Here is a 27,901-nt window from a genome sequence, read left to right on the forward strand (position 1 = left end):
TTGTCCTTGTTACACACCCAAAATGTGCACAAAACTTCATCCAGATCTGTCGACAACTTTTTGAGATACCATGTACAAAAATAGACAGAAAGAGGTGAAAACATAACCACCATCACCTACGGTAGCAGATGTAATCTATACTAATAAAAGGCAATGTGTGTGTGTGTGTGTGTGTGTGTGTGTGTGTGTGTGTGTGTGTGTGTGTGTGTGTGTGTGTGTGTGTGTGTGTGTGTGTGTGTGTGTGTGTGTCCTCCATAACTCCAAAACTATAAAACCTAGCTGCCTGAAACTTTGCCTGCATGTGACGAAAATTCCAAGGAAGCGCAAGAGAGTGAAAATTGGGTGTTTCGGTGAATTAAAACACCCCTTTTGAAGATAATTTAGGTGGTGTTCATCACAAAAAATAATAATAATGAACCTGACCAAGATGGCGCGCCGCCATCTTGGTTATCCCTCTGTGGTTGCTGGTGTCTTCAGCCGCCATTTTGTTCGGCCTATTCAAACATGCCTCAATTTGAAAACACAATCTACTTTCACAGTGTGTGTTTGGTTGGTATCTCCATATATGGGTTCCAGAAAGTGGAATGGAGCCCTCCCAGGTCTGTGTGTGTGTGTGTGTGTGTGTGTGTGTGTGTGTGTGTGTGTGTGTGTGTGTGTGTGTGTGTGTGTGTGTGTGTGTGTGTGTGTGTGTGTGTGTGTGTGTGTGTGTGTGTGTGTCTGTCCACATATGGGGTTTCAGGATGTGGAATGGAGCCCTCCCAGGTCTGTGTGTGTGTGTGTGTGTGTGTGTGTGTGTGTGTGTGTGTGTGTGTGTGTGTGTGTGTGTGTGTCCACATATGGGGTTTCAGGATTGTGCTGTATCACGTGATTGGGTTTTCGTGTATCATGACTCGCCCGCTAGGGGTGGCAGGAATGTACATCAGGATGCGCAGTAAAGCGGAGTTGCTGCTAACACTCTTGCTTCTCATGTTCCACTGCACCTCGTACATAGACGAGGATGGTTGATCGACGAGTCACGGCGCACGGACAGGTGCCCGTTTTCGTCGGAGACGACTTCGAATTGTTTTCAGAACAATTGGCATGCTATTTACACGCAAATGATGTGGTCGAAGAGAGCAAACAGAAGTCGATCTTGCTCGCCTCGCTATCGACGGTACATTATCGACTACTGAGTGATTTGGTGGCGCCGGACAAGCCCCGTGATGACGGGCTGTCGTTTCAGGACATTGTGCAGAAGATGAAAGCACACATGGCGCCGGAGAAGTCATTACAGCTCGCTCGATACCAGTTCGATCACTTCTCGAAAGGTGCGGAGGAGCGCATCGCTGATTTCGTGGCGCGAGTGAAGCATTCTTCCGTGGCCTACAAGTTCACGGCGGAGGAGCGTCCAGCTCGGCTCAGAGATCGTTTTATTGCTGGTTTACAAGATGCGAAGATGGTTTCGGCGGTTCTACGGCTGAAGGGTGAAGCCATTACATTTGACTCGGTGGTCGGCACTGCTACAGCTATCGAGCAGACTCGCGGAGATGTTCAGGCCATTACCGGCCACAGCATGCCGGATGGCCCGGAGGCCCACGCGGGGTCGCGAGTGCCCCGGGACGCACGCACGACCTTCGGTGCGGGCCGGACGTCGCCGCGCAGCTGCACGAGCGACGAGGTGACGCAGCGGACGTGTTTGGGATGAGGAGGTCGACACCTGCGCCATGTGTGCCTGTATAAAGGCACCGTGTGTTTACATTGTCACAAGGTGGGTCATCTGAAGTGTGTGTGCCGTGGGGCGCCGGCCACCGTTAAGGTCATGGACGGTGATGTGCGCGGCGACCTCGGTGACCCGGGGCGGAACCGGCAGCCGTTGTTGAGCCTGTTTTCAATTGGCCCTGCGGCAGCGCGCCCGATGACGGTGGAAATCGAAGTGAACAAAACGCCGATCACGTTTCAGGTTGATACGGGAGCGGCTGTGTCGATCATAGGCGAACAGACCGCGCGTAGACTCAACGGCCTGAAGCTTATCAGGTCAAACTTCATGCTGTTCACGTACACCCGCGAGAAGATAACGCCAGTCGGGATGGCAGACGTGTCTGTGCGGTACCAAGGCCAGGTCGCCGCGCTTCCGTTGTACATCGTGCGGGGGAGGGGACCGTCTCTCCTCGGCCGAGACTGGCTATCCCGCATCAGGCTAGACTGGGCCGCCGTTCACCTTGTGCAACCCGTGCCGAGCCGATGGGAGGATCAGCGCTTGGAGAAGATTCTTCAAAGACATCAATGTTTGTTTTGCGACGACCTTGGGAAACTCAAGGGCGTGCAGGCAAAGCTCTTCCTGAAGGAGGGGGTGGTTCCTCGTTTTTGTGAACCACGACCGGTGCCGTATGCCCTGCGGGACAAGGTAAAGGGTGAACTGGATAGGCTGGAGGCCTGTGGAGTGATCGAACGGGTGTCGTACTCAGATTGGGCCACCCCGGTCGTCACGGTGCTGAAACGGAATGGAGACGTCCGATTGTGCGGGGACTTCAAGTCCACGGTTAACCCGGGGCTCAGCGTGGAGCAATATGCACTGCCGTCAATCGATGAAATATATGCACAATTGGCGGGGAGTCGATACTTCACGAAGCTAGACCTGCGTGATGCATATTTTCACCTGGCAATGGATCCTGGGAGTAGCGAGCTTTTGACAATCAACACGTGTCAAGGGCTCTATTGATATACCCGACTCTGTTTTGGGATTGCTTCGGCCCCAGCCTTGTGGCAGAAAGCCATGGATAAGGTTTGCATTGGCCTGCCCGCTCAGACCTACCTGGACGATGTGCTCATTGCGGGGAAAACGGCGGACAAGCACCTTGCGAACATTGCCCAAGTGCTGACAAAGCTAGAAGCGTGCGGCCTGCGCTTGAACAGGGACAAGTGCGCGTTCTTCAAGCAGCGCTTGGAATACCTCGGGCACATCATCACGCCGGAGGGGCTGTTGAAAGGCCCTCGGAAGGTGGAGGCGATTCAGTACATACCACCGCCTCGCGACAAGACGCAGCTGCGCTCGTTCATTGGTATGGCCCAGTATTACCAAAGGTTCGGGCGCGGGCTCAGCTCACAACTTGCGCCGTTAACGCGGTTGCTCCGGAAAGACGAGCGCTGGGCCTGGGTCCTGCACACCAGGCGTCGTTCGACCGCGTCAAGCGGCTGCTCACAGAGGATACGGTCGTCGTGCACTACGAGCCTGCGCATCCGCTCTTATTGGCATGCGACAGCTCTGCATATGGCATCGGGGCAGTGCTCTCCCACAGGATGGATGATGGTTCCGACCGGCCTGTTTGTTTTGCATCCCGGACCCTGTCCGCGGCAGAGCGGGGATATGCCCAGATCGAGCACGAGGCTCTCAGCCTCATCTGGGGTGTGCGGAGGTTTCATCAATACCTGCTGGGGCGGCATTTCACTTTGCAGACGGATCACAAACCGCTTCAATTCATCCTGAGACCCGAACGCGGGGTACCGGTGGTCGCGGCCGCGCGAATACAGCGGTGGTGTCTGTTTCTTGCTGCTTACGATTATGATATTCAGTTCCGAAGCACCGAGAAGCATGCTAACTGCGACCGACGGACTCTCACCCTTGCCGTGTGCAGAGGTTCCAGCTGCGTCTGAGTCGGCCGACCGGGTGGATGTGTTCGCGCTGGGCCAGGTCCAAAGTGGGCGATCACGGCCAAACAGGTCGCGGTGGAATCGGCTCATGATCCAGTGCTCGCCCGTGTCGTCCAGGCGATTTCTACGGGGAATTGGAGCGATCTACTTTCGACACCGGCATTTCAGCCTTTCACGTCACGCGCATCGGAGCTGTCATTGGTCCAACAGTGCGTTATGTGGGGAATGAGGGCGGTGATTCCGCCAAAGTTCAGGCAGCGGTGTTTGGAAGAACTGCATGTCAGTCACCTTGGCGTCGTGAAGACCAAGAGTCTTGCTCGTAGCCTGTTGTGGTGGCCGGGGTTGGACAAAGACATTGAGCAGTTGGTTAAGCATTGCACCACGTGTCAAACAGATGCTGATAACCCGCGTCGAGCCTCGGGACGATGGCCGACCCCAGACAGGGCCTGGCAGAGGGTCCATGTGGATTTTGTGGGGCCGGTTAATGGCAAAATGTTTTTGATTGTGATCGATGCATTCTCTAAATGGCCGGAGGTTGTAGTATTGCAGCATATATCAGCAAACATTACAGAAGAGAAACTGCGGACGATCTTTGCTAATAAAGGATTACCTGAGATCCTGGTCTCTGATAACGGTCCGCAGTTCATCGCAGGTGTATTTGATGAGTTTATGTGTCAAAATGGTATTCGACATCTAAGGTCCACACCGTATCATCCTGCGACGAATGGGCAGGCTGAGTCGTTTATTAAGATGTTGAAACGGGCTTTGCGCAGGGGGGGGGAGGTGTTGCACCTGTGCAGACGGTGGTCGATGTCTTTTTGCTCCATTACAGGAACGCGATTCATCCTGTCACGGGTGATTCTCCTGCCATTCGTCTCTCTGGACGGGCATTGCGATCCAGACTGGATTTGCTGCGACCTGGAGGGTCTGTGAGTGGGGCGGTGTCGCGCCCGACGCTGCTGCGTGGTTTTGATGTGGGACAGCGGGTAATGGTGCGCGATTATTTCCACGGTTCCAAATGGGTGCCGGCTGTGGTCTCTGTGGTACTGAGGCCGGCGAATTGCATGGTGCGGTCTTCACCTGATTCAGTCCTGCCCGAGGACGTCGGGCAGGCTGGTTTGCCGGGGGCGGTTGTTATTGCGGATGGGGCAAGTCCGGCGAGGGTGTTACCTCGACCGAGCCGGGAGGCGTCTGAGCCTGGGCCGTCTGGCGTCGCTGCCCACCCGAGGCGGGTCAGGATGCGGCCGCTGTACTTGGAGGATTTTGAGTGTTGATTGGTTTTGGTTGGTCATGTTATGATTGTCCTTTCATCATTTGACTTGTCATTTTATGAGGGGAGGAGTGTGCTGTATCACATGATTGGGTTTTCGTATGTCATGACTCGCCCACTAGGGGTGGCAGGAATGTACATCAGGACGCGCAATAAAGTGGAGTTGCTGCTAACACTCTTGCTTCTCATGTTCCACTGCACCTCGTACATCACAAGGATGTGGAATGGAGTCCTCCCAGGGCGGGCTTAAAGTATCCACCTTCATTTTGGTAAGGGGTCACAATCGACGAACCAAGCTGTGAAGTTTCTTTTGTATATGTGGGTTTCAGAATATGGAATATATCCCCCCCAGGTCTCGAAGTATCCACCGTCGTGTGTGTGTGTGTGTGTGTGTGTGTGTGTGTGTGTGTGTGTGTGTGTGTGTGTGTGTGTGTGTGTGTGTGTGTGTGTGTGTCCCTCTCTCTCTCACACATGCACCCCTCCCTCCCACAGTGAATAGCAACGTTTGGTGAGGTGTTGCTCTCCCCACCTCCCCTCTAACTCCCCTTCCTCTATTGACCCATCGGTGAAGCGATGGGTTGTATTTGCTCATTATTAATAAAGGAAATAGTTACAATTCCGGTATGTTCTGGGTTGTTGAAGTCGAAGCTTTCAGTTTTCTCATTGAAGCCTTTCAGGATCTCCCCATGACGTGCCATGTCAGTTGCAAGGATCAAAGAGACCATTCCCTGTGAGGAGAAATGATTTAGGAGATGGTCGAGCAGGGAGAATGTGGGGAAGAGGAAGTTGTATGGACAGTCAGAATCATGTGTGTACAATGAAAAGCAGATGTGGAAGATAGGACAAAGAATGATAAAGTCGAGATGTTTATCCTGTAAAATCACCACTCAATATCACTCGAAAACACACATACACACACCCGTCTGAGTTTTTGCGTCACATCAGGCTCCAAGGAAGCAAAGATGTTGGTATGAGGTTGGGCGAGAAGTTTGCAAGCTACAGCCGCATGGTGATTCTCAAGGGGAGAAATGTCATTGTACCGCAGTGCTAGTTCTGTGCGTGCGTTTATTTGGTACCTGGAATGGTGACACACAGCAAATACGAAGGAAGAAAGTAGACAAAAGGAAGAACAGGAAAACAAAACATCTGGTAAAGACTTTAAAATGTAAAGACTATTCTTAAGGAGAGATTAAGATGCTGTGATTTGTGGAAAGATGGTGATGAATATCAGGTGAGATGACAAAAAGAGTTGAAAAAGAGGAAAGGGTGAAGGAAAAACGAGGTTGAAAATAAAATGAAGGCTTTAAGTGAGATACCAAAGAGGTACAGGACATGAGACTGAATGGGACAATAAGACAACACTTGCGTGTTATTGAAGCCTGGATGGTCAAGGTCGTGGCAGACTGCAGCCACCAACAGGATGGTGAGATCCATCCGAGTCAATTTTTCCTACAAGACCGATACAAATCGATCACGATTCATTGTTTAGTTTAACGGCTTTCAAACTCGCATCAAAATATTTAGGATCAATTTGATTATGCTCCACAACAGCTGCATTTTCACAAGATTCCTCTTTAGAAACATTCAAGAGACAATTATTGGAAGAACAATTAATGTAAATAGTAAATTTTTCCCATACATGAAATTCACAATCTTAAAAAGGCAGCTAAACTAGCCAGCTTAATGTTGTTCTCCAAAGGGAAAGTGACGTCACAATGCCCCCACTACCTGTACCTCTTTGGGAAGGCGATCTTAAGCATTTTCCCCCAACAGGAGTATAAGGCAATCTTTAGCATTCTCCCCAACAAGGGAGGGTAAGGCGATCTTTAGCATTTCCCCCCAACAGGAGGGTAGGGTGATCTTAAGCATTTCCCCCCAACAGGAGAGTAAGGCGATTTTGAGCATCCCCACCCCAAACATGAGGGTAAGGTGGTCTTTAGAAGCCTGAAATCCGGAACTTGTTTTTTTTCACGTGAGATGAAAGTGTGCGTTGGCATGCCCTGACAAAATAAGCGTTTTGTCCACATTAGACATGAGCTTTGGAGGATAGTCGCCATTTTCAATAATTCTGTTTCAGTTCTGAAGGACATTTACTTGCTGTCTGGGTGTCAGATCTTACAGATTTTCCACGAATACATTCACTGTGCTAATTAAAGGCCGTTTGAAGTTATAAAACTAACCTTGGCTCGCCATGAAAATTTCCATGGAATATCCCTCTCCCTCTTATTCTTGTTCTTCCAAATGCTCATCAATGTTTTTTGCTTTCTGCATTAAGATTGCTTGACTCATCAGCTGGGGCAAAACATGTTCTGTGCATCAGCTGCGTTTACGCACAATTTTAAAAAAATTTGATGTGCTATACGAGTGTATGCAACATTGTGATATAGTAGGTTTGTGTTGAATGATATTGTGTTATACAAGGTATGCCCATACAGTTTCCATTATACACAGTCATACACACATTTACTCAACAGATGCGATCTTCAAAACAACAACAACAACAACAATGAAAACTGTCATTAAAACAAAAATCAGGCAAATTGCTCATCTCTTTATTTGAATTACATACATTAAGGAAAACCCTTCTGTAGTTTTTACACTACTCAGCCTTGAAAAGTCTGGCAAAAAACAAAATACCACACAAAAAAACCTTCAGATATTACATACAGAATTTCTTATCCCGTTATTTGGGCGGAGTGTAAAAGCCAAAGACCGCCACCTCGATCACTCCAGAAAATAATGAAAATAACTCAGGGTACATACATGAAGCAAAAACATGCCTACTGCTGATGTGCATATATAATATAGTTGTTATATAGCTTTGATAATTCCAATAGCAATGGGCTATGGGCGAGCTGACACCTGAGGCCTGTGGCCTCGCCGAAAGTACATGCAAGGAGCACAAAAACGACAGTAACCAAGCCACAACGACAGCAGCAGCACCAACTATGTGTTATGAAAGATCCTTTTTCACATGTTTCACTTTATTTTATATCTTCAATGAGATTCACAGAGAGATGTGCAATACCTTTGTGAAGTACAACATGCTGTCCTTTGATTAAACCCATCTGTGAATTAACAGGTAGGCAATGCCGAGTCCAAACTTACCTGCAGACTGCACAGGTGTATCATGCCGTAAAGCATTTGTGTGACGCAGAAGCAGTGGCGGAAGTTGTGGAAAGGGTTTTTCCGGTAATGTTCCTGCACAGCCAGCTGCAACCACACGGGCATCAGTTGTGTTGACATTCAGGATCACTCCGCAGTGGGATGTGGAGTTCGGAATTTGAGGATGATTTTAGGAACCAGTTAAACACTTTTATAATCTGAGAAATACTTGTTCAGCATTGATAATCACAGGCATTTTCTATGGCTTGTGAGATTATGTCTCAGAGACTTTAGACTGTCTCAACAGGCAACACCTTCCCTCCCCACCGTTCTCTATATTTCGATTTCATTTGATGTACCATACCTTTTACAGAGCATCGGTGCTGCCAAAGCAGTTTCTTGGCAAGGGTTATACTGGATGGTTTGCCATTGCCTTCCCAGCATTGTTTGTGTGTGCTCTATCCTTTTAAATTTAAATGCTGAGCACCAAGAAAGGAAGCAGCGCATGCCATTATTAAAGTCTTGGGTATCAATGACTCGGATGGAGTTTGAACCACCAACTTCCCAGACTCAGAGTGGATACTCTAACCATTATGCCATTGAGTCTGGTGTTCTCTATACAAGCGCATATAAAGTTTCCAGGGGTGAAATTATTTTATTTCAATTTACTTATCAACGAAAGTTGCTCATTCTGTGGAAGAAAAATAAGAAGAATCCATTTGGGAAATCGAAATCCCATTTATGTACGAGTATAAACATATGTGCTTGTGTCGGAGTGGCGACCCGTCCAATAATGTGCCCAATAGCCAGACTGCTGAGGGAGCACCAACGCTTTGCAGAGTGTGGTCCCAATGGATGGATGTATAAACATGATAATAATTGAAGATGGGGTTGAGGAGTTGGCAGGGGTTGGGGTTGGGGGGGAGAAGCAAATGAAAGCTGACAGCATTTTGTTTAATTATACCCATGTTGCAGAGAACCTTTGTGCTTGCAAATATTTCGAGGATGTGTATTCCTTGATTCAGCACATATATGTTGAGCAGTGAATGATGCTGTACGGGCAATACAAGCAGTCATCTATTTATTACATGCACAAATGAGTCAATGTTTGACACTCCATCTGCACCCACTGCCCTCCTGCACACACCCATTCGCATGCTCCATATATGCTTATTCTCTTTTTTTCTTTCTTTTTTTTTTGTTTGTCCATTGGGTAATTTTGTGCATCGGGCCAATGTCAGATGGCTTTTATACCATATTGCCAAAGTTGGACCGACGTTGAAAATCTGCTTGCGACCGTTCTGACCTTTGCTGATCTATTGCCAATGTCAGCCCAACGTCGGTGTGCTATCTTGAGAGCGTTTAAAGTCATCGGAACAACCTAATTTCAGTTATGTCATTGCCTATGCAGGCAGAGGTGCCATCAATAGATAATTCAGAATTTGTGAAGGTTAATTGAATGCCTGCGAAAATATATTATGATGGTGCCTGGTCTCCAAAAAGAGTTACCCAAGACCACCAGAGAGAAACTTCGAGGATGTATGAGCAGAGGCGTTATTGCTCACATATGCCGTGAGCATCTCCCACAATGAGGCTGAGTCTTTGTGCCTGTCACTCAATCACCGCAGGCTGGTCAGTGGTCTTTTTGTCTTCTACCATGTCCTCTCCAGCCTTGCCCCCCACCCCCTGCTCTCTCTGCGATTTGTCCCCACCACATTTCCGCAGGCTGCTCAAGGTCCGCCATCAACCCCCTTCTGGAAAAACTACCAAAATCATGAATCACTGCTCACCTTCACTCTATTCATTCCCATTCTTCCCTCCAGGCCTTCAAAACAGCTGTTCACCACCACCTCTTATCATCCCCCATCCTAATCCTCGATCTTTTCTACCCCCGATAATCCACCCAAGCCCACCTCCTTCAAATTCCCTGCTTTCCTTCCTGAAAGTCCCTGTAATGTCCATCTTGTGTTCTCCATGTTCCCTGCCCCATCCCTCTCCCTTCCACAGATCTCCTAATGACTCTGTTCCCCACTGTTTTATCCTTCCCACTCCTGCCCCTCTTGTCTCATGCCCCCCTTGCTGTGCTTTACGTGTTAGCTCTCACATGAGCCTCGACAAGGTATACAAAAAAATAAAAAAAATGAAAAGGAAGGGGGTAAAGATGACGTGCATCAGTCTCACTTATCTGAAAACAAATGGACTGATCGGCTCTCTTAACCTGAGGTCTTAATCACAACAGACTCATACGGCGAACACAAGAGGAGACAGAAGAGGAGGAAGAAATTATATGGGCTTCCCTTGAGGCATGAGGATGCTTGGCGTGAGAGAACACAAATCAGACCTGTGGATGAGCGGACCCTCAACTCGTGCTGCAACTGGTACTCTGTACTCCCGCTTTGGAACTTTACTCAGCCGGCCCTCTGGGCTCCACACTCTCCACTCCCACTGGCTTGCATTCTTCAGTGCTTCTTGGTCTCGGCTTAAAACTGGAACTCGGCCTCTCCTGGAACTGCACTCAGCACTTATGTGCCAGCTTTTTATAGCCATGGCCCTGACGTCTTCTTCTGCTGGGTCCGCCCATTGCTGGATATTGCAAACGTGTGTCTGCCATGTCTCTACAGTGTGCCACAAATGGCACACGTGGTTCCGTATGTTCCTCACAATTACACCAGAGATAGCACAAGTGGTTGGTTTCACAACCATATGGGAGGTGAGAAAGTACAGCAGGGAAGGATTAAGAACCACTAAATACAGATTGATAAAGGAGAAAGACAAACACAGGGTCAAGGCTAGGGTGACAGGGAGCTCTCTATATGCACTGAACAGTCCTGGCATTTGCAAAACCAGGGTGCAACAAAATGTCTTTGCAAACATCTAATACTAAAAGGAGAATTGTGTGTGTGTGTGTGTGTGTGTGTGTGTGTGTGTGTGTGTGTGTGTGTGTGTGTGTGTGTGTGTGTGTGTGTGTGTGTGTTTTGTTGTTTGTTATCTCCATATGTGGGTTTAAGAAGGTGGAACAGAGTCCTCCCAGGTCTTCATGTATCCACCCCTGTTTCAGTAATGGGGTCATGATTCATGGACCAAGTTGTGAAGTTTTGTTGATCTCAAAGTTTTATTCTGAAGGCTCATTTCAGGATTGTCACTGAGCCCTGAACAGCCTCCAACTGCTGTTCATTTGTATTGATATTCCCATGGATGTTTTTAAAGAGCTCCATAGGATTCCTCTTCATCATTTGTGTTGCTCTAAATTGTCACTGTTACAATTTCGGTGCTCTTTAACTTCCAGGTTCATTTCACTTCATTTTTGAGGTCTTCATATTTGGTCATATTCTTGATTTCTGTGTTATTTCAGCCAAAATCCCTGGGAACTGATAACTCAATTAGCAACGTTGTTTTTTAAAAAAAATTAAATTATAATAACTAACTACTATATCCGGTAGCAGTGCTTTGTTTGCTGTGTTCATACTCGATGGGATCATCAGGTCATATATGAGTGTTACTTTCTTGTTATCAATTATCGCTTTTGCTTCATGTTTCAATGAGTTTTCTGGGATTGGGATATTGAAGTTTTCTGTCGATGTGCCAGTGGATTACTTTACATACCTTGATGTGCCTTTGGGTGCACAGTTGTTCTGACATGAGTTTTTTACATCCTGATGGGAGGTGACTCATGCTTTCTGTTTCTACCTTGCAAAATCTACACTTGTGTATATTTTGATTGACTCGGTCCTGCCATTTTCTTAAAATCATTCGTGCAGTGTCCCTGGTCTTGGACATTTATAATGGAGTGTGCGTGTGTGTTCATTCTAAAGGGTTCCTGCGGTCGTAAAATAAAAAAATACTATCGTTAGAAAGCTCACAATATATTTACTTGGAACAAAAATTTGTGGTCGTTTAATTGTGAAGATGTCTATTTTTAAAGTCCCTCTTTTTCGGGATTGAGTAAAAAGTCAAGGGACTGGAGCTTAATGCAGTGGCTCCAACATCTATTACTGAAAGGAGAGGTATTACTAACAGGAGGTAATATATATTATTCTACTACAGCAGGAATCCTTTAGTAGAACACGGAAGGGGAATACAATGAACAACCACAGCTACGTCAACAACAATTATGAGTTACAAAAGATCCTTTTTTGCTTGTTGAACTTAATTTTAATGCTCGTCGATGCTCACAGATAGACATGCAATACATTTGTGAAGTACAACCTGCTGTCTTGATTAAACCCATCAATGAAGTGACGGGTAGACACGCCTAGTTAATATGCAACTTTCAAAATGACATAATCCACCCCAAAATGGTCAGTGCACATACGAAGAAACCTCAGGAAATTTGTTTGGGGCGAAAGAAAGAACATCATGTGTCCAGGATAAGGATTGTTGTCTGACATGGATCACAAAGCTCCAAAATAAGTCAACAATACTTGGAAAAGTACCTGAAAGAAAGGGCTGTTCCTCTGCACAACGAAAGACTTGAACTTTTTCAGCTCGCCAAATGGGCACTTGCTCATCCTGTAATCTCCCGACCACGTTGGCCGGTGCAAGGCCTGAGCGGATGGGAGTTTGCTACACCCCCCCACCACCTACACACACACCCCATCCCTGACGGATCACTTCACTACCAGTGAATGGAATGTGTATTTGGATTAGGTGCTTCTGAACACTGGTGGGAAGGTTATTTCTGAGGCATGTGAATGTACAGGGTAAATTAAAAATGATATTTACCATTAATCATTTTGGGAGGGTGGGCTACGGGAGCTGTGAGGGTTGTTATAAATATATTCTTTGTTTGATTTCAGGGCCACAAAATAAATTATACAAGACTTTTTTTTATCTATTACTAAGGGAAAAGTGTGTGTGTGTGTGTGTGTGTGTGTGTGTGTGTGTGTGTGTGTGTGTGTGTGTGTGTGTGTGTGTGTGTGTGTGTGTGTGTGTGTGTGTGTGTGTGTGTGTGTGTGTGTGTGTTATATCCCTGGCAGACGCTATGCTTGTACTAACAGGAAATGGTATGAACCCGATTCTTCTCATCCACTGATATTTCTCATATTCCTATATTTCCATGAATCCGATTTATATTTAGGAATGGAACAATTATGGTTAACCATCTCGAAATTGCCACTTGTTTGTTTAAATGCTAAAAATTATGTTTTAAAAGAAAATTTGAATCACAGATTTCATGCTGGTAATATCAGGTTAAAAGTGCTCAGTGAGCAGAACAGAGTCAATGTAAACACACTTAGTACATGCGCAAAAGGTCTCGTTTAGAATTCATACATCATTTCGAAAATGTCGCATATTATCAAATAACTACTTAATTAACTGCTTCATTAACTCCTGTCATTTTTGCAAGAACATACAACAACAGTATTTTGTCTTGAGTCTAATTTACCAGCATCAGAGGCCTTCATCATCATAATCATCAATATCAGAGAGGAATCTGCAATTGACCTATGAAAAAACTCTGACAGATACCCAAAAGATTGACACCTGAAGTCAAAAAAAAAGACTCCCAAAGTCACAATAGATGGTTTTTTGTGTGCACAGTGGCAGGATTACATTACCAGCCAGCGCTTCAACGTAATTGGGTTGATGTGGAACTCATCCACCAATCCGAGCTCATGAAACAAGAACTCCAGGCAGCTGAGCATCTGAAGAACAATAATTTCCAAAATAATGTCACAACTCTACATAACCTTGTGTTCTCTTAACATTTAACAAAATTGATATTCATACAATAAAATCTGCATGATATTCTCAGTGCAAATATCTCTTAGAAAATGGAGTAAACGTGGATGTCACCAAAACTACAAAATTGACATTTAACAGTTCTTGGGCCGAAGTAGAAGTTCCAAACCCAGTTCTACATCTGGTTCCAACCCCAATACTGCCCTTAAGTGGCCATCTAAAGCTAGCAGACAAGCACATACTTTAGCCTTACTCTAGTGCACATAATCTAGCATGTACTTTGTTCTGTGATCCAATAAATTGAGAAGGGTACTCCCACCTTCGGGGTGGGAGTGCCCGCTTTTCTTCATAATATCTTAACTTGTTTATCTATCTTAACACATGTCTAAGTTTTCACCTTCCACCATGAGTCTGTGGAGTACAGTATTCACAGCATCCACACTGACTGCATGCCTCAAAGTGTCCAAATCCGGGAGCACGGCCAGCGCAATATGAGGTTAAACAATTGGTGCACTCTGTCTGTTTGTCCAGCAGTCTATTTCTATGGTCCCAGAACTACTAAATTTCAAATGAATTTTATATTTTGGAAACTGTAGAACACAACTCCGAACACAAACCTGCACTTTGGCTGTGAATTTGGCAAATTGTATGGAATCTCATCCGAAGTGCGCATGTGCATAGCATGATAAAGGAATTGCTTCAGTTTCTCTGTTAGTCCAGCAGTCAAACAAAATTGAAATGCATTCCAAACAGGAAACTTACTGTTTTTTGGGACGTCGGAAAGGATACAAACAACAGGCACGAATAACTAATTTAACATGTTTAACAAGGTGGCATGTATGTTATCTCACAACTTTCGCAACTATGTTATCTCACAACTATGTCTTTTTGTGAAAGACGCTGCGTCGATAGCGGTAAATCTTGGAATAAATGTTTTTTTTTCTTGTCTTTAAAACGTTAATTATATTTCAACTGAATTATATACTTGAACACTGTAGAAAACAAATTGCTTTGTTTGCACTTCAAAAAACTGAAGTTTAACAGTACTTGGATAAAATATTACACCGTCTTTACCAGTCAGATTTGCTGCACACTCTGATGGCGGTGTTGGTTCAGCTCTGGACTGTTCCGTTTGACCCATTAGCTTTGTATGGTTATATACCGTCATACTTGTTATCCAAAGTTCACAAGCAAAGCTGGTATAAGTTGTTGGAAGCAAAAGTTGGAAAGACCCTTTCTATATCCTCTTTCTCAAGACTGCACGGGGTAAGGTGTTCTGTGAACTCTCCAGTTGCAAAGTGCAAATGTTGTCAAATGTTCATCCTAAGCCACATACCTCATTTGGCTCCCAGTCCCAGACATCAAAGGTTGGCGTTTTTAAAGCCTCTCTCGTTTCTTCAGACAACAAGTACTGGGCAAAACAATGACATAATACTTCTAATATTGATAAAACAAACACAAAACAAGATCCTTTTATGATTCAGATCAAAATTGTGAAATACACGAAGCACGGACGGATATAATCAAGGATGCAAGTTATCTCAGATGGTATCAAAAACCCTGTGAGTGATGTGGTGTAAGTTTCCATTCCTGCAAAGGTCAGATCCAAATACAACACTCAGAGGTGTTCAATGTCCATTTGGGGCTCTGCATCAGAGGAGGTCATTCTTTTGAAGGGATTTTGACCTGGTTGTCCCATCTACAATTCAGACATGAAAGATGTAATCTCATAGTTTTGTGAATAATGATGTAATCTCATAGTTTTGTGAATAATGATGTAATCTCCTGGTTTTGTTACTCATGATGTAATCTCATGGTTTTGTTCTTCTTAATATAATCTCCTGGTTTTGTTACTCATGATGTAATGTCATGGCTTTGTTAATAATGAAGTAATCTTATGATTTTGTTAACAATGATGTTATCTCAAGGTTTTCTTAATAATGATGTAATCTCATGGTTTTGTGAATAATGATGTAATCTCATGGTTTTGTTAATAATGATAGAATCTCATGGTTTTGTTAATAATGATAGAATCTCATGGGCTTTTTTTTCTTCTTGATATAATCTCATGGTTTTGTTACTTATGATGTAATCTCCTGGTTTTGTTAATAATGATGTAATCTCATGGTTTTGTTAATAATGATGTAATCTCATAGTTTTGTTTATAATGATGTAATCTCACTGTTTTGTTCATAATGATATAATCTCATTGTTTTATTAATTAGGATGTAATCTCATAGTTTTGTTCATAATGATGTAATCTCATTGTTTTATTAATTCAGATGTAATCTCATAGTTTTGTTCATAATGATGTAATCTCATGGTTTTGTTCTTCTTAATATAATCTCCTGGTTTTGTTACTCATAATGTAATGTCATGGCTTTGTTAATAATGAAGTAATCTTATGATTTTGTTAACAATGATGTTATCTCAAGGTTTTCTTAATAATGATGTAATCTCATGGTTTTGTGAATAATGATGTAATCTCATGGTTTTGTTAATAATGATAGAATCTCATGGGCTTTTTTTTCTTCTTGATATAATCTCATGGTTTTGTTACTTATGATGTAATCTCCTGGTTTTGTTAATAATGATGTAATCTCATGGTTTTGTTAATAATGATGTAATCTCATAGTTTTGTTTATAATGATGTAATCTCACTGTTTTGTTCATAATGATATAATCTCATTGTTTTATTAATTAGGATGTAATCTCATAGTTTTGTTCATAATGATGTAATCTCATTGTTTTATTAATTAAGATGTAATATCATAGTTTTGTTCATAATGATGTAATCTCATGGTTTTGTTGAAAATGATGTAATCTCATGGTTTTGTTCATAATGATGTAATCTCATAGTTTCGTTCATAATGATATAATCTCATAGTTTTGTTCATAATGATGTAATCTCATGGTTTTGTTCATAATAATGTAATCTCATTCTTTTATTAATTAGGATGTAATCTCATGGTTTTGTTCATAATGATGTAATCTCATAGTTTTGTTCATAATGATGTCATCTCATGGTTTTGTTCATGATGATGTAATCTCATTGTTTTATTCATTCAGATGTAATTTCATGGTTTTGTTTATAATTATGTAATCTCATTGTTTTATTAATTAGGATGTAATCTCATGGTTTTGTTCATAATGATGTAATCTCATAGTTTTGTTCATAATGATGTAATCTCATTGTTTTATTAATTAGGATGTAATCTCATAGTTTTGTTCATAATGATGTCATCTCATGGTTTTGTTCATAATGATGTAATCTCATAGTTTTGTTCATAATGATGTAATCTCATGGTTTTGTTCATAATGATGTAATCTCATTGTTTTATTAATTAGGATGTAATCTCATGGTTTTGTTCATAATGATGTAATCTCATAGTTTTGTTCATAATGCTGTAATCTCATGGTTTTGTTCAAAATGATGTAATCTCATTGTTTTATTAATTAGGATGTAATCTCATGGTTTTGTTCATAATGATGTAATCTCATTGTTTTATTAATTAGGATGTAATCTCATGGTTTTGTTCATCATGATGTAATCTCATTGTTTTATTAATTAGGATGTAATCTCATAGTTTTGTCCATAATGATGTAATCTCATGGTTTTGTTCATAATGATGTAATCTCATTGTTTTGTTAATTAGGATGTAATCTCATGGTTTTGTTTATAATGATGTAATCTCATTGTTTTATTAATTAGGATGTAATCTCATGGTTTTGTCCATAATGATGTAATCTCATGGTTTTGATCATAATGATGTAATCTCATTGTTTTATTAATTAGGATGTAATCTCATGGTTTTGTTTATGATGATGTAATCTCATTGTTTTATTAATTAGGATGTAATCTCATGGTTTTGTTTATAATGATGTAATGTCATTGTTTTATTAATTGGGATGTAATCTCATGGTTTTGTTCATAATTATGTAATCTCATAGTTTCGTTCATAATGATGTAATCTCATAGTTTTGTTTATAATGATGTAATCTCATTGTTTTATTAATGAGGATGTAATCTCATGGTTTCGTTTATAATGATGTAATCTCATTGTTTTATTAATTAGGATGTAATCTCATGGTTTTGTTTATAATGATGTAATGTCATTGTTTTATTAATTGGGATGTAATCTCATGGTTTTGTTCATAATTATGTAATCTCATAGTTTCGTTCATAATGATGTAATCTCATAGTTTCTTTCATAATGATGTAATCTCATGGATTTGTTCATAATGATGTAATCTCATAGTTTCGTTCATAATGATGTAATCTCATGGATTTGTTGATAATAATGAAATCTCATGGTTTTGAGACGTTTTCTTTTTTGTTGTTTGTTTTCTGTAGTATTTTAAACATTTATTATATTTCATTAATATAATAAATGTTGAAAAGTTTGTTGCTGTATATTGATGTTATTTTGATCTGACCTTTGCAGGAATCGATCTATTTGCACTGTGATTCTCACAAAATCCCATGTAAAAAATTATGGTCAAATCGCTCCTCATTCCACTACTCCTTCCGGAGTCGGACTCCAGCCACGTTCCGGAGTCGAACCATAGAAGTTGGACTCCAGCCACCCAACACTTCTATTTTGTGTCTAAGTGCTGCAGCAACCCCATAATGATCCTCTGCCATGATAGTGGAAATACAAAGAACTAGACATAAAATACCAAAAATATTGGAACAACACACCCAAACTTGAAATGCACCAACTTGCATCTGAATATTCTACCCACAGTGGAAAGTAGTGAACAAAATATTAGTGAAAGGGACACTCATGCCCTGCACATTTCCTAACTGTCCCAATACCTTTGGTAATCGAACCTTTTTTTCTGAACAATTTATTTATGTTTTCTGAAACAATTTATTTACAGAACTTTATGTTCTGTGGCGGTATCTTACGCTGCAGTGCATGTGTGTTGGGATGAGAGGTGTGCAAGTTGGCACCTTGGCATGCATGGTGACATCACGCCGTGGGGTAAGCCGTTGTTCTTCAATATCCACTCTACACAGAAACATAATTCAGGGTTTTGGGAAGTGAATGGTGTGTGATCTGTATGTGTGGTGTGCACAAACAGTGTGAAGGATGAACATGGAAATGTGGGATGTTCGTGTAACGTGTCATTAGATTTGCCAAGTGGTCTACAACAACTACTACTACTACTACTGCTACTACGACAACAATAGCCTCATAATTCCATCCTTTGTCGGGTCAACCATAGAAGTCAACGTCCTTCAGAAACCGGCTGGCCAGGCCTGACATTCAGCAGAAGCTGATTTAAGCAGGAAATTGTAATTTGTTGAGGCTACCGGCGTTGACTCGCGTATTCTCCATGAAAGAGACCATAGGATCTCTAACATCTGAGACATCCAGCGTAACTTCCTTCCGAAGGATGGTGCACTAATTGGTGCAACACCTGCGGTGACCAATCTTACAGTATATAATCAGGTTGAGAATCGACAAAGACTAGAGTTCAAAGGTTAGTATGATCCATCTGCATCATCCTGTCGGACTATTTAACATATGGCCTGACAGCCCCTATATATTATTGGAGAGTATTGCAGTGAGTGGTGCACTAAATTATAATTTCGTATGCAGTCTGTGGCTGCTGGTTACATCACTGCTGGGAGCGCAGCTATGCTGCTGATGCAATGACCTTGTTTCCCAATAAGCTGATACTCATTTTGCCAACCTTGGAAGGATGACAGGCTGAGTCAACCTACCTTTATTAATTATTTAACGGCATGATGGGGGCTCCAACTCAAGACCCTAAGATCTTAAGGCAGGAAGTTTAATTGTAAAGCCAACACCAAGCTATGTGATAAATAATGACATAATATATCAGAATGCTTATAACGCCTGGTGTTGGCTTAGTTACCTTGGTAGTTAGGGTGGTGGCTTGGGATCCTGAGGGGTCCTGAGTTCGAGCCCTGCTTTCCACTGAATTAACATCAGGGGGGTTGACTCGGCCTGCCATCCTTCCGAGGTTCGCAAAATGAGCACCAGTATACTGGTAATTATCCCTGCGTGTGTTGAAGGCGACTAAAGGGTTGGCATCAGGAAGGGCATCCGGCCGTAAAAACATTGCCACAAGAAAGGGTACCATGATTGCAGCCTGCAAAAAGCTGACCCCTGTTCAGGGAAAAAGGCTTTAAAATGGTGTCAGGTCAGGTCAGGTATGGGAGCATGTGCCAGAACAGCGCGTTGCTGCGTCCACTTTCCGCCGGTACTCCAGGGGCCTCCGTCTGGCCATCCCCCAGGCAGATGCCAGGCCCATCCCCATCTCCTTGAGATGATGGTCAACCTGCTGTAACCACGAGGCACGTGGTCGGCCCACTGGCCTCCTCCACTCATGAGACTCCCTTGCTGAGAGAATCTGGTGAGCAGGATCAGCGTCAGGAAAATGAGCCACATGTCCATACAGCCGCAACTGACGCTCACGGACTATGCAGGTAACAAATCTCATCCGAGTTTCTCTCAGCAACCGCTCGTTGGACATAAAATCCGACCAGCGATAGCCAAGGATTCTCCGAAGAGACCTGGTACCAAAGGAATTAAGTCTCCGTCTCAGATCCTTGGTCAGAGTCCAAGTCTCGCATCCATAGAGCAAGACTGGAAGTACCAAGGACCAGAAGACTCGGACTTTCGTCCTCCCGCACACGTACCGGCAGCGCCACACCCCATGATCCAGTGAATCCATCACTCCCCAGGCCCAACCCAGACATCTATTGACCTCTGACTCGCAGCCAGCAGAGACATGAATATCACTGCCAAGGTAAGTGAATCCCTCCACGACCTCAACATCCTCACCACAAACAGACACAGACAGGACAGCAGCATCCAAGATGTCACCAAAAGCCTGGATATTAATTTTGACCCAAGAAACCCGTAATCGCAGCGGCTCCGGCTCCTCATTCAGCACCTCGAGGGCCACCAAAAGGATGTCTAAAGTCTCCGCAAAGATGACTGCATCATCTGCAAAATCAAGGTCCGAGATCTTGACATTCCCAAACGATGCACCGCAGCTAGATCTCTCCGACATCCTCCCTAAAATCCAGTCCATACAAGTGCTGAAAAGTGTGGGGGCCAGTGCACACCCCTGATGAACTCCAGTAACAACTGGAAATAAGTCAGAGATGGTACCACCACACTTCACAGCACTCTCAGTACCAGAGTAGAGTTCAGACATCAGATCGATCAGTTTTGGTGGCACCCCACGAAGACCAAGAATCCTCCAGAGGACATCCCGATTCACTGAATCGAACGCTTTACAGAGATCAATATAGGCTGCAAGCAGCCCCTGCCGAAACTCTCATCTGCATTCGGTGAGGACACGAAGGGCAAGGATACGGTCAATCGTTGACCTCTTTGGTGTAAAGCCTGACTGCTCTGGACGCTGGTGCTCAAGCAGATGGTGGCGAACCCTATCAAGAATTATCCGAACAAAGACCTTGCCCGGCACTGAGAGCAGCGTCACCCCTCGGTAGTTGTTGCAGTCTTGGCGATCACCCTTCCCTTTCCAGAGAGGGACAACAAGGCCCCTCTTCCAGTCAGTTCGGATGATGCCTGCGTTCCAGGCAGAGCACAAAACTGCGTGCAACGACACGAGTGCAGCATTTCCACCAGCCTTGAGAAGTTCAGCATGGATGCCACAGATCCCTGGAGCTTTGCCCCGTTTCAACTGGTTCACCGCAGCCCGTGTTTCCACAAGCGAAGGTGGACCACAGTTGATTCGAGGGTCAGCAACAGGGATTGTAACACCCTTGACATCCAACTCGACAGCTGGGGGATCAGCCTGGTACAACCGCTCAAAGTAACCGGCCCAGCGGGCCTTCACTTCGGACTCCTCTGTCAAGAGCCTACCACTCTCTGCTCTCACTGTAGTGCTCCGAGGGATGGGCTTGGATGAATGCAATGCGCGAATTCCCCTGTAAGCGGGACGAGAATCACCTGTCCACAGGTGATGCTCTACCCCTTCACAGATTCCTCGCACATAGGCCTCCTTGTCCACCCTCAGTGCACGTATAGTTTTACGCCTCAGCTCCCTGAACAGCTCAGCTCTGCCATTCAGCCTGGCCCTGCGACTCTGGTCAATGGTATCCAGTGTCCCTTGAGAGACAAAATTCTTCTTTGCCCTGCGGTGAGCTCCAAGACATCCACCGGCAACATCAAGGACGGTGGTCTTGAAGGCGCTCCACAACTCTTCAGGACCCCCCAAAGCACCCAGACCCCCCAAGTGTCCACTCAGCCTGTTCGCAAACTCCTCAGCTACTCTCTCATCCCTGAGCTTGCCAACATCCAGCCTCGGCTGGGATGGTACCATTCTCCAGGATTTAAGGTGCAGCTTTAGAGTTGCTACAACAAGCCTGTGGTCAGTATTGAGGAACTGAGCACTCCGGTAGACCCTGCAATTCTGGATCATCCTCCAACGACCATCAATGAGGACATGGTCAATCTCCTTTGCCACACCGCCAGCGTTGGAATACCAAGTCCAGCGATGAGCTTGTGGGCGCTGAAAGCATGAACCAGCCACCCTAAGTCCATGACTTCTTGCAAAGTCAAGGAACTTAATGCTATTCTGGTTCATAGTTCCTGACCCATGGGGACCAACACACACCTCATAACCATCCCTATCAGTTCCAGTCGATGCATTCAAATCTCCCAAGACTAGAAGTGTATCTCGTCTGAGGCACTGATCAACCACAGACTTGAGCGTGGCGTAGAATGCATCCTTCACGGTGAGATCACTCGCCTCAGTCGGAGCATAAACAGAGACCAGGGAAATGACACCTAAGGAGTGACGAATCCTTAATCTCATAATACGCTCATTGACCGGTGTTATCTCAATTATCATTGGGGTCAGCTTATTGGACACAGCCACAGCAACTCCTTGGGTATGGTAACCATCAGAGCGACCAGACCAATAGTAGGTGTAACCACCCACCATTATCTCGCCGCAATCCGGTCTCCGAACCTCAGAGAGAGCTGCAATCCCGATGTCCAAACGCTTGAGCTCAGATGATAACAGAGACAGGTGATCATCCTCTCTTAGGGATAGGACATTCCAGGCACCCACCCGAAGGGACCGCCTCAGGTTAACCCAAGGAGACCGCCATTTGGTGGACGACACCTCAGCACCACTCTGACACACTCTCCCGCAATCTGACCCAGGGATGTTACCCCGTGGTTTCCCTCCTATCATCAAAGATTGGGGGTCCCGAAGGCTTTGCCCCAATCTCGTCATCCGGTGAGCTGCCCTGCGAAGGGAAGCTGCACAGGAGGTACTCCCACAGAGTGGGTTTTCAGACTTTTTTGCATTTTTGTGTTTTGCGGAATGAAGGGTTTTACGGTGGCCGGAGTGCAAATCCTGCCACCAACCTCCTAATGAAAGTAACCCAACTGCAAGAGGACGTCCACAGACACAGTTGGGCACTAGATATGGATGGCCGTTGCCTCACAAGGAGCTCCTCCGCCCTTTGACAGGTTTTGTTTTTAATCCTGCTGGGTGTCCATATCCAAACACCTTCCTCACCAGAAAACCTGGTGGGGGAGACGGTTTAGTCGCCGACAACCCGACCATGGAACAGGTTAGTGCAGGTTTACATGGTACCTGTAGCAGGTCACAGATCGAACCTGACCTGACCTGACGAGCCCTGCTTTCCACTGAATTAACATCAGGGGGGTTGACTCGGCCTGCCATCCTTCCGAGGTCGGCGAAATGAGCACCAGTATACTTGTAATTATCCCTGCGTGTGTTGAAGGCGACTAAAGGGTTGGCATCAGGAAGGGCATCCGGCCAAGAAAACATTGCCACAAGAAAGGGTACCATGATTGTAGCCTGCAAAAAGCTGACCCCTGTTCAGGGAAAAAGGCTTTAAAATGGTGTGATGATATCAGAATGCTGATAGCAGAATCATGAATGAATCTACCATAACCTGTTCTTTTTCTGATGCCACTGTCGAAGAAATTCTCAATTCGTTCTGTACATTTGAGTCATTTATTAAAACAACAAAAACACATGCATATGGAGAATTTTATAGAAGAAGTTAAGCAACACAACCTTCCTCCAAAAAATCTCCAGATGCATGTTTTTGTTGGATGTTGTTTTAATAAATGACTGAAATGTACAGAAGTTTTCTTCTGTTTCTGTCTCAAATTGAGAATTTCTTCGACATCACTTTAACTTGTACTTCTCACTCAAATAGGGTATTTGGATACATATTTGGTCTAGTTCAAAGCTCTTTCTCAGAATATTATTCAAATATCAAGCTACACAATTTTCTTCACCAACCGTATGAACTCTGCCACTTAATGTCAGCGAAAATTATGGTAGCAAAGGTCCAGACTCACTTCAGCAACAGCCAGTGACAGTTGTTTTTTTGGAAATTGCGCAGCTGTGACAGAGAAGGCAAACAGCGAGCACATCTGCATAGCACAACTACAAAGACACTCAGTGGAGCACCTAGTTTTCCTAGTTTTGTCATAATCAACCAACTTATCCACCTGGTTTTGTCATAATCCATCCACAATTTTTTTGAAATTATCAACATATCATGCAATATATCGGTTTTGACCCCATCTTTCTACGATGAAGAATCACTTGGTAATTTTAAAAAACTTCTCGTGTCGGGATCTGGATTCGCATCTGGATCTTCACAAAAATCGAATCAATTCATCCGTTGTCACACACCAACCTGTCCATCAAGTTTCGTCCAAATCCGTCCATAACTTTTTGAGATATCTTGCTCACAGACAGACAAACAGACAAATAAACAGGGATGAAGACATAACCTCTGTCCACCTTTGGGACCAGAGGTAATGACAATAACTTGGTTGTCATTACTAACTTGAGGGGCCTGCCATAATAATGATACCATTCCTTTCGTGCTGTAAATGCACATAGGACTACTGAGGCAGTTTCATTAGCAAGGAGTACAGTCCTGGACAGGTTGCTACTCAAATGCAGATTACCCTGAATAGTTATTACCCCAGTACGTGAGTACACTGATACTTATTTCGCTGACCTCAGAAAGATGATAGGCTGAGTCAACCCCACCTGATGTTGATTCAATGGTGAAAAAGGGGCTCAAACTCAGGACCCTAAGATCCCAAGCCAGCCACCTTAACCATGAAGCCGACAACAGGGGCCTGCCGTAGTTGTACAAAAAAAAATGGTGTTTGTTTTACTTCAGGTGAAAATGAACAAACATTTATTTGTCCAAAAATTTCGTTAAAACCATTATATAAATTAATTTATTTATGTCTCAGGTGGCGGATGGTTAGTATCATTGCTGGGAGCACGGCTATGCCATTGATGCAGTGTCCCCTATAGATTAGAGCAGGAATTTGTAATTTGTTCAGGGTGCATCTGGGTGCTAACTCTTCTATTCATGAAAGACACCATGGCGTTTTTAACATCCCCCAACAATTACTTCTGGAAAATGGATCTTCAAGGCTTAATGTCTAGCATGAGTTTGATTCCTTTTCAGATTGGTGCTTCACAGGCAGGTTGTTGAATGCCAAAGTGCATCGCCGTCCCTTAAGTGGTCCTTCAGTTGGGTGTGCCCTCTCCAAGCAATACTTGGTGGATATTAAAGATCCCACAGTGTCTTTCTCGAAGAGTCGGCAAGTTATCGCCAACACAATGATCAAATTCCTAATTTCTGCCACTTTTAGTTTGGCCTGGCCATCCTGTTCGAGAAAGACAAGGGCCAAAAACTTTCCCAAGCCAACTTCACAAGAAGGAAGGAATAATTGGAGCCCTCAAAGTAGTAGTAGGAGTAGGAGAAGGAGTAGTCAAAGTAGTACTACAAGTAGACAAGCACACACAATCATGCAAAAACGCACCTGTTATTTCGAGATTCCACTTCATCCTGAAGCCTCCTGATATTTTGTTTACAATCTTCTATTTCCACCAGCTTGAGACCTTCCACTGGAGGACACACAGAGCAATGTCAACAAAAGATTTGTTTCACTGCTTATCATAACATTCAAATAATGAAGACAGATAGTATTCATATTAGACTACTACTATAGATTAGACAGATAGACTACTACCAAAATCACGAATCACTGCTCATCTTCACTCTTTCATTCCTCTTTTTTCCCGCCTTTGGAATAAACTTCCTCACTCTATTCTTTCCCATTCTTCCCTTCAGGCTTTCAAAACAGCTGTTCACCACCACCTCTTATCTTCCCCCATCCAAATCCTCGATCTTTTCTACCCCCGATAATCCACCCAAGCCCACTTCCTTCAATTCTCCTGCTTTCCTTCCTGAAAGTCCCTTTAATGTCCATCTTCCCCTCGCCATGTTCCCCGTCCCATCCCCATCCCTCTCCCTTCCACAGTTCACCTGTGTCTGTTCCCCAATGTTTTGTCCCTTCCACTCCCGCCCTTCTTGTCTCATGCCTCCTTGCTGTGAGTTGTGTGTTAGCTCTCATACGAGCCTCGACCAAGGTATACAAAAAAAAAAAAAAAAAAAAAAAAAAAAAAATAAAAACCTCCCCAAATTAACGAGATATATTGTATCGACTACACGGGTTTCTCGACTAAAGGATCGAGCTTGTATTAATCACAGTCGAGTCATCATCTGAGCTCGGTGTTAACCTTCCGATAGCACTCACGGTTGGCAATGGAAAATCTTTAATGTCAAGGTATGATATGAAAAAGATGCTTGAACTACATTTTAAGGTTAGACTTTTTTTTTTCTGAGGGTAAGAGCTGCTTCCAGTTTAGGTGAGGTTACCTACATTCTATACGTTTCTCCAGCAGAGCAAGTCGGTTGGAGATTTCCTTCTGATATTGATCAAAACCAAACACCCTGCAAATCAGACAAGCATACAATGTAGAATAACCACCTCCAAATAGGCTACCACAATGAGGAATCTGACATTTCTCAGTACTGCAGTATTCAATACAATGGAAATGATAAGATATTTTTACATCTAAATGTCAGCACTTAATCCTCAGGTGTGAGCCCAAAATAAACAGGTCCCATTGAGACTCCAGCCTGATTAGCTGTCTCACAAATCCTACAGGCATCGGTGGAAATACAAGTCCGATAGAATAATGATTCTAACATTTACAATATGGCTAAGCTTCAAGGAAAAAGAAGAATCTAATTAATCAAACAAAGGACATTGTGATTGACTCGTACCGCGTTATCTGCTCCGTAACTTGCACTATAGCGTTCTGGACACCGTCTTCCCGTTCGGCAGGACACAACTTCAGCGCATCTGTCTCAGGTGCTGATGAATATAAACAAAAATGAATGATGCAGCAACCATCTCTGTGTAAATTTAAATTCAGATGGGAACACGATGGCAAGGGATGGGTTTTTTTTTAGGAAAGGTTGTGTATTTCCAAGTACAAGTAGGGTTGCTGTCACTAAAACCTAAGCAAACATTTTTCATTGACATCAATACTTTTGTAAACTATTTTGTGTGGCAGAAGAGTAAGAAACAATTCAAGTTTCATTGTCTAATTGAATCTTTCTTTGGAGGATCACAATTCATGAATTGGGCCAATGAGGTCGTTATAAACATGGAAGGTTCCAAATGAAGGAAGGTTCTCCATCCGACACTCTAGTTAGGAAATTAATTTGGAATTTTGCCAAGGTACCAGTACACAATGTCCTCAAAAACATCAAACTAGTCCACTTCAGAATGAAGACCTCCCTAATCCCATGCTAAGGGTGTAGGCACACTCACCATGGTTTGCAAGGTCAGGTTGGTGAGAGCGAATGGCCATGGAACTCGAACCTACACCATTCACTGGAGAAATAACAGGTCTTTAACTATTCGACCAAGATGTGTGTGCACACACACACACGCACGCACACACACGAACCCTTTTCAAAATGGATCGTAAATATTCTTTAGAGTAATTCAATCTGGGGAACGTGCAGTATTATCGAGTGTACAATTTTTGTTAAGTTTGAATTTAATCTTTTATTTAAGTGACAGTAGTCTTTCTGTGTCTTTGTTGAAGTCTCGAGTCTCTGTCTGTATTTATTTTGTTGGCCGATCAAACTCCCTTGAGAGCGAAATGGTGTCATGTGGACAATCGACATAATATTTGAACCAACAACGAAATTCTTCTGAATTTTTGTCTCAGTCCAGACTTTCAGGCTCCTGCGCAGGGCTGAAAAAACAAACAACCAAGTTCTGTGTCAGAAACAAACTGACATGAATTGATTTCACCTTT

At 43.8% G+C, this 27,901-nt stretch overlaps 1 protein-coding gene across 1 annotated transcript in view; it reads right to left on the bottom strand.

Annotated features, from left to right (window-relative positions):
- Positions 1 to 27,901, bottom strand: part of PDE9A (phosphodiesterase 9A) — a 59,783-nt gene that overhangs the window by 25,937 nt on the left and 5,945 nt on the right. The window contains exons 4-13 of the mRNA XM_085888771.1: positions 26,853 to 26,943; positions 26,446 to 26,516; positions 25,543 to 25,627; positions 18,642 to 18,699; positions 15,021 to 15,095; positions 13,561 to 13,647; positions 8,006 to 8,110; positions 6,264 to 6,346; positions 5,817 to 5,973; positions 5,512 to 5,625 (exon numbers count right to left, since the gene is read on the bottom strand). Of these exons, the coding sequence (XP_085744897.1) occupies positions 5,512 to 5,625; positions 5,817 to 5,973; positions 6,264 to 6,346; positions 8,006 to 8,110; positions 13,561 to 13,647; positions 15,021 to 15,095; positions 18,642 to 18,699; positions 25,543 to 25,627; positions 26,446 to 26,516; positions 26,853 to 26,943 (926 nt within the window). The remainder of the gene's footprint in view (positions 1 to 5,511; positions 5,626 to 5,816; positions 5,974 to 6,263; positions 6,347 to 8,005; positions 8,111 to 13,560; positions 13,648 to 15,020; positions 15,096 to 18,641; positions 18,700 to 25,542; positions 25,628 to 26,445; positions 26,517 to 26,852; positions 26,944 to 27,901) is intronic.

This window comes from Eptatretus burgeri, chromosome 7 (assembly GCF_056783735.1).
Source record: "Eptatretus burgeri isolate ZD-2024b chromosome 7, Ebu_testis_v1, whole genome shotgun sequence".
Taxonomy (NCBI): Eukaryota; Metazoa; Chordata; class Myxini; order Myxiniformes; family Myxinidae; genus Eptatretus; species Eptatretus burgeri.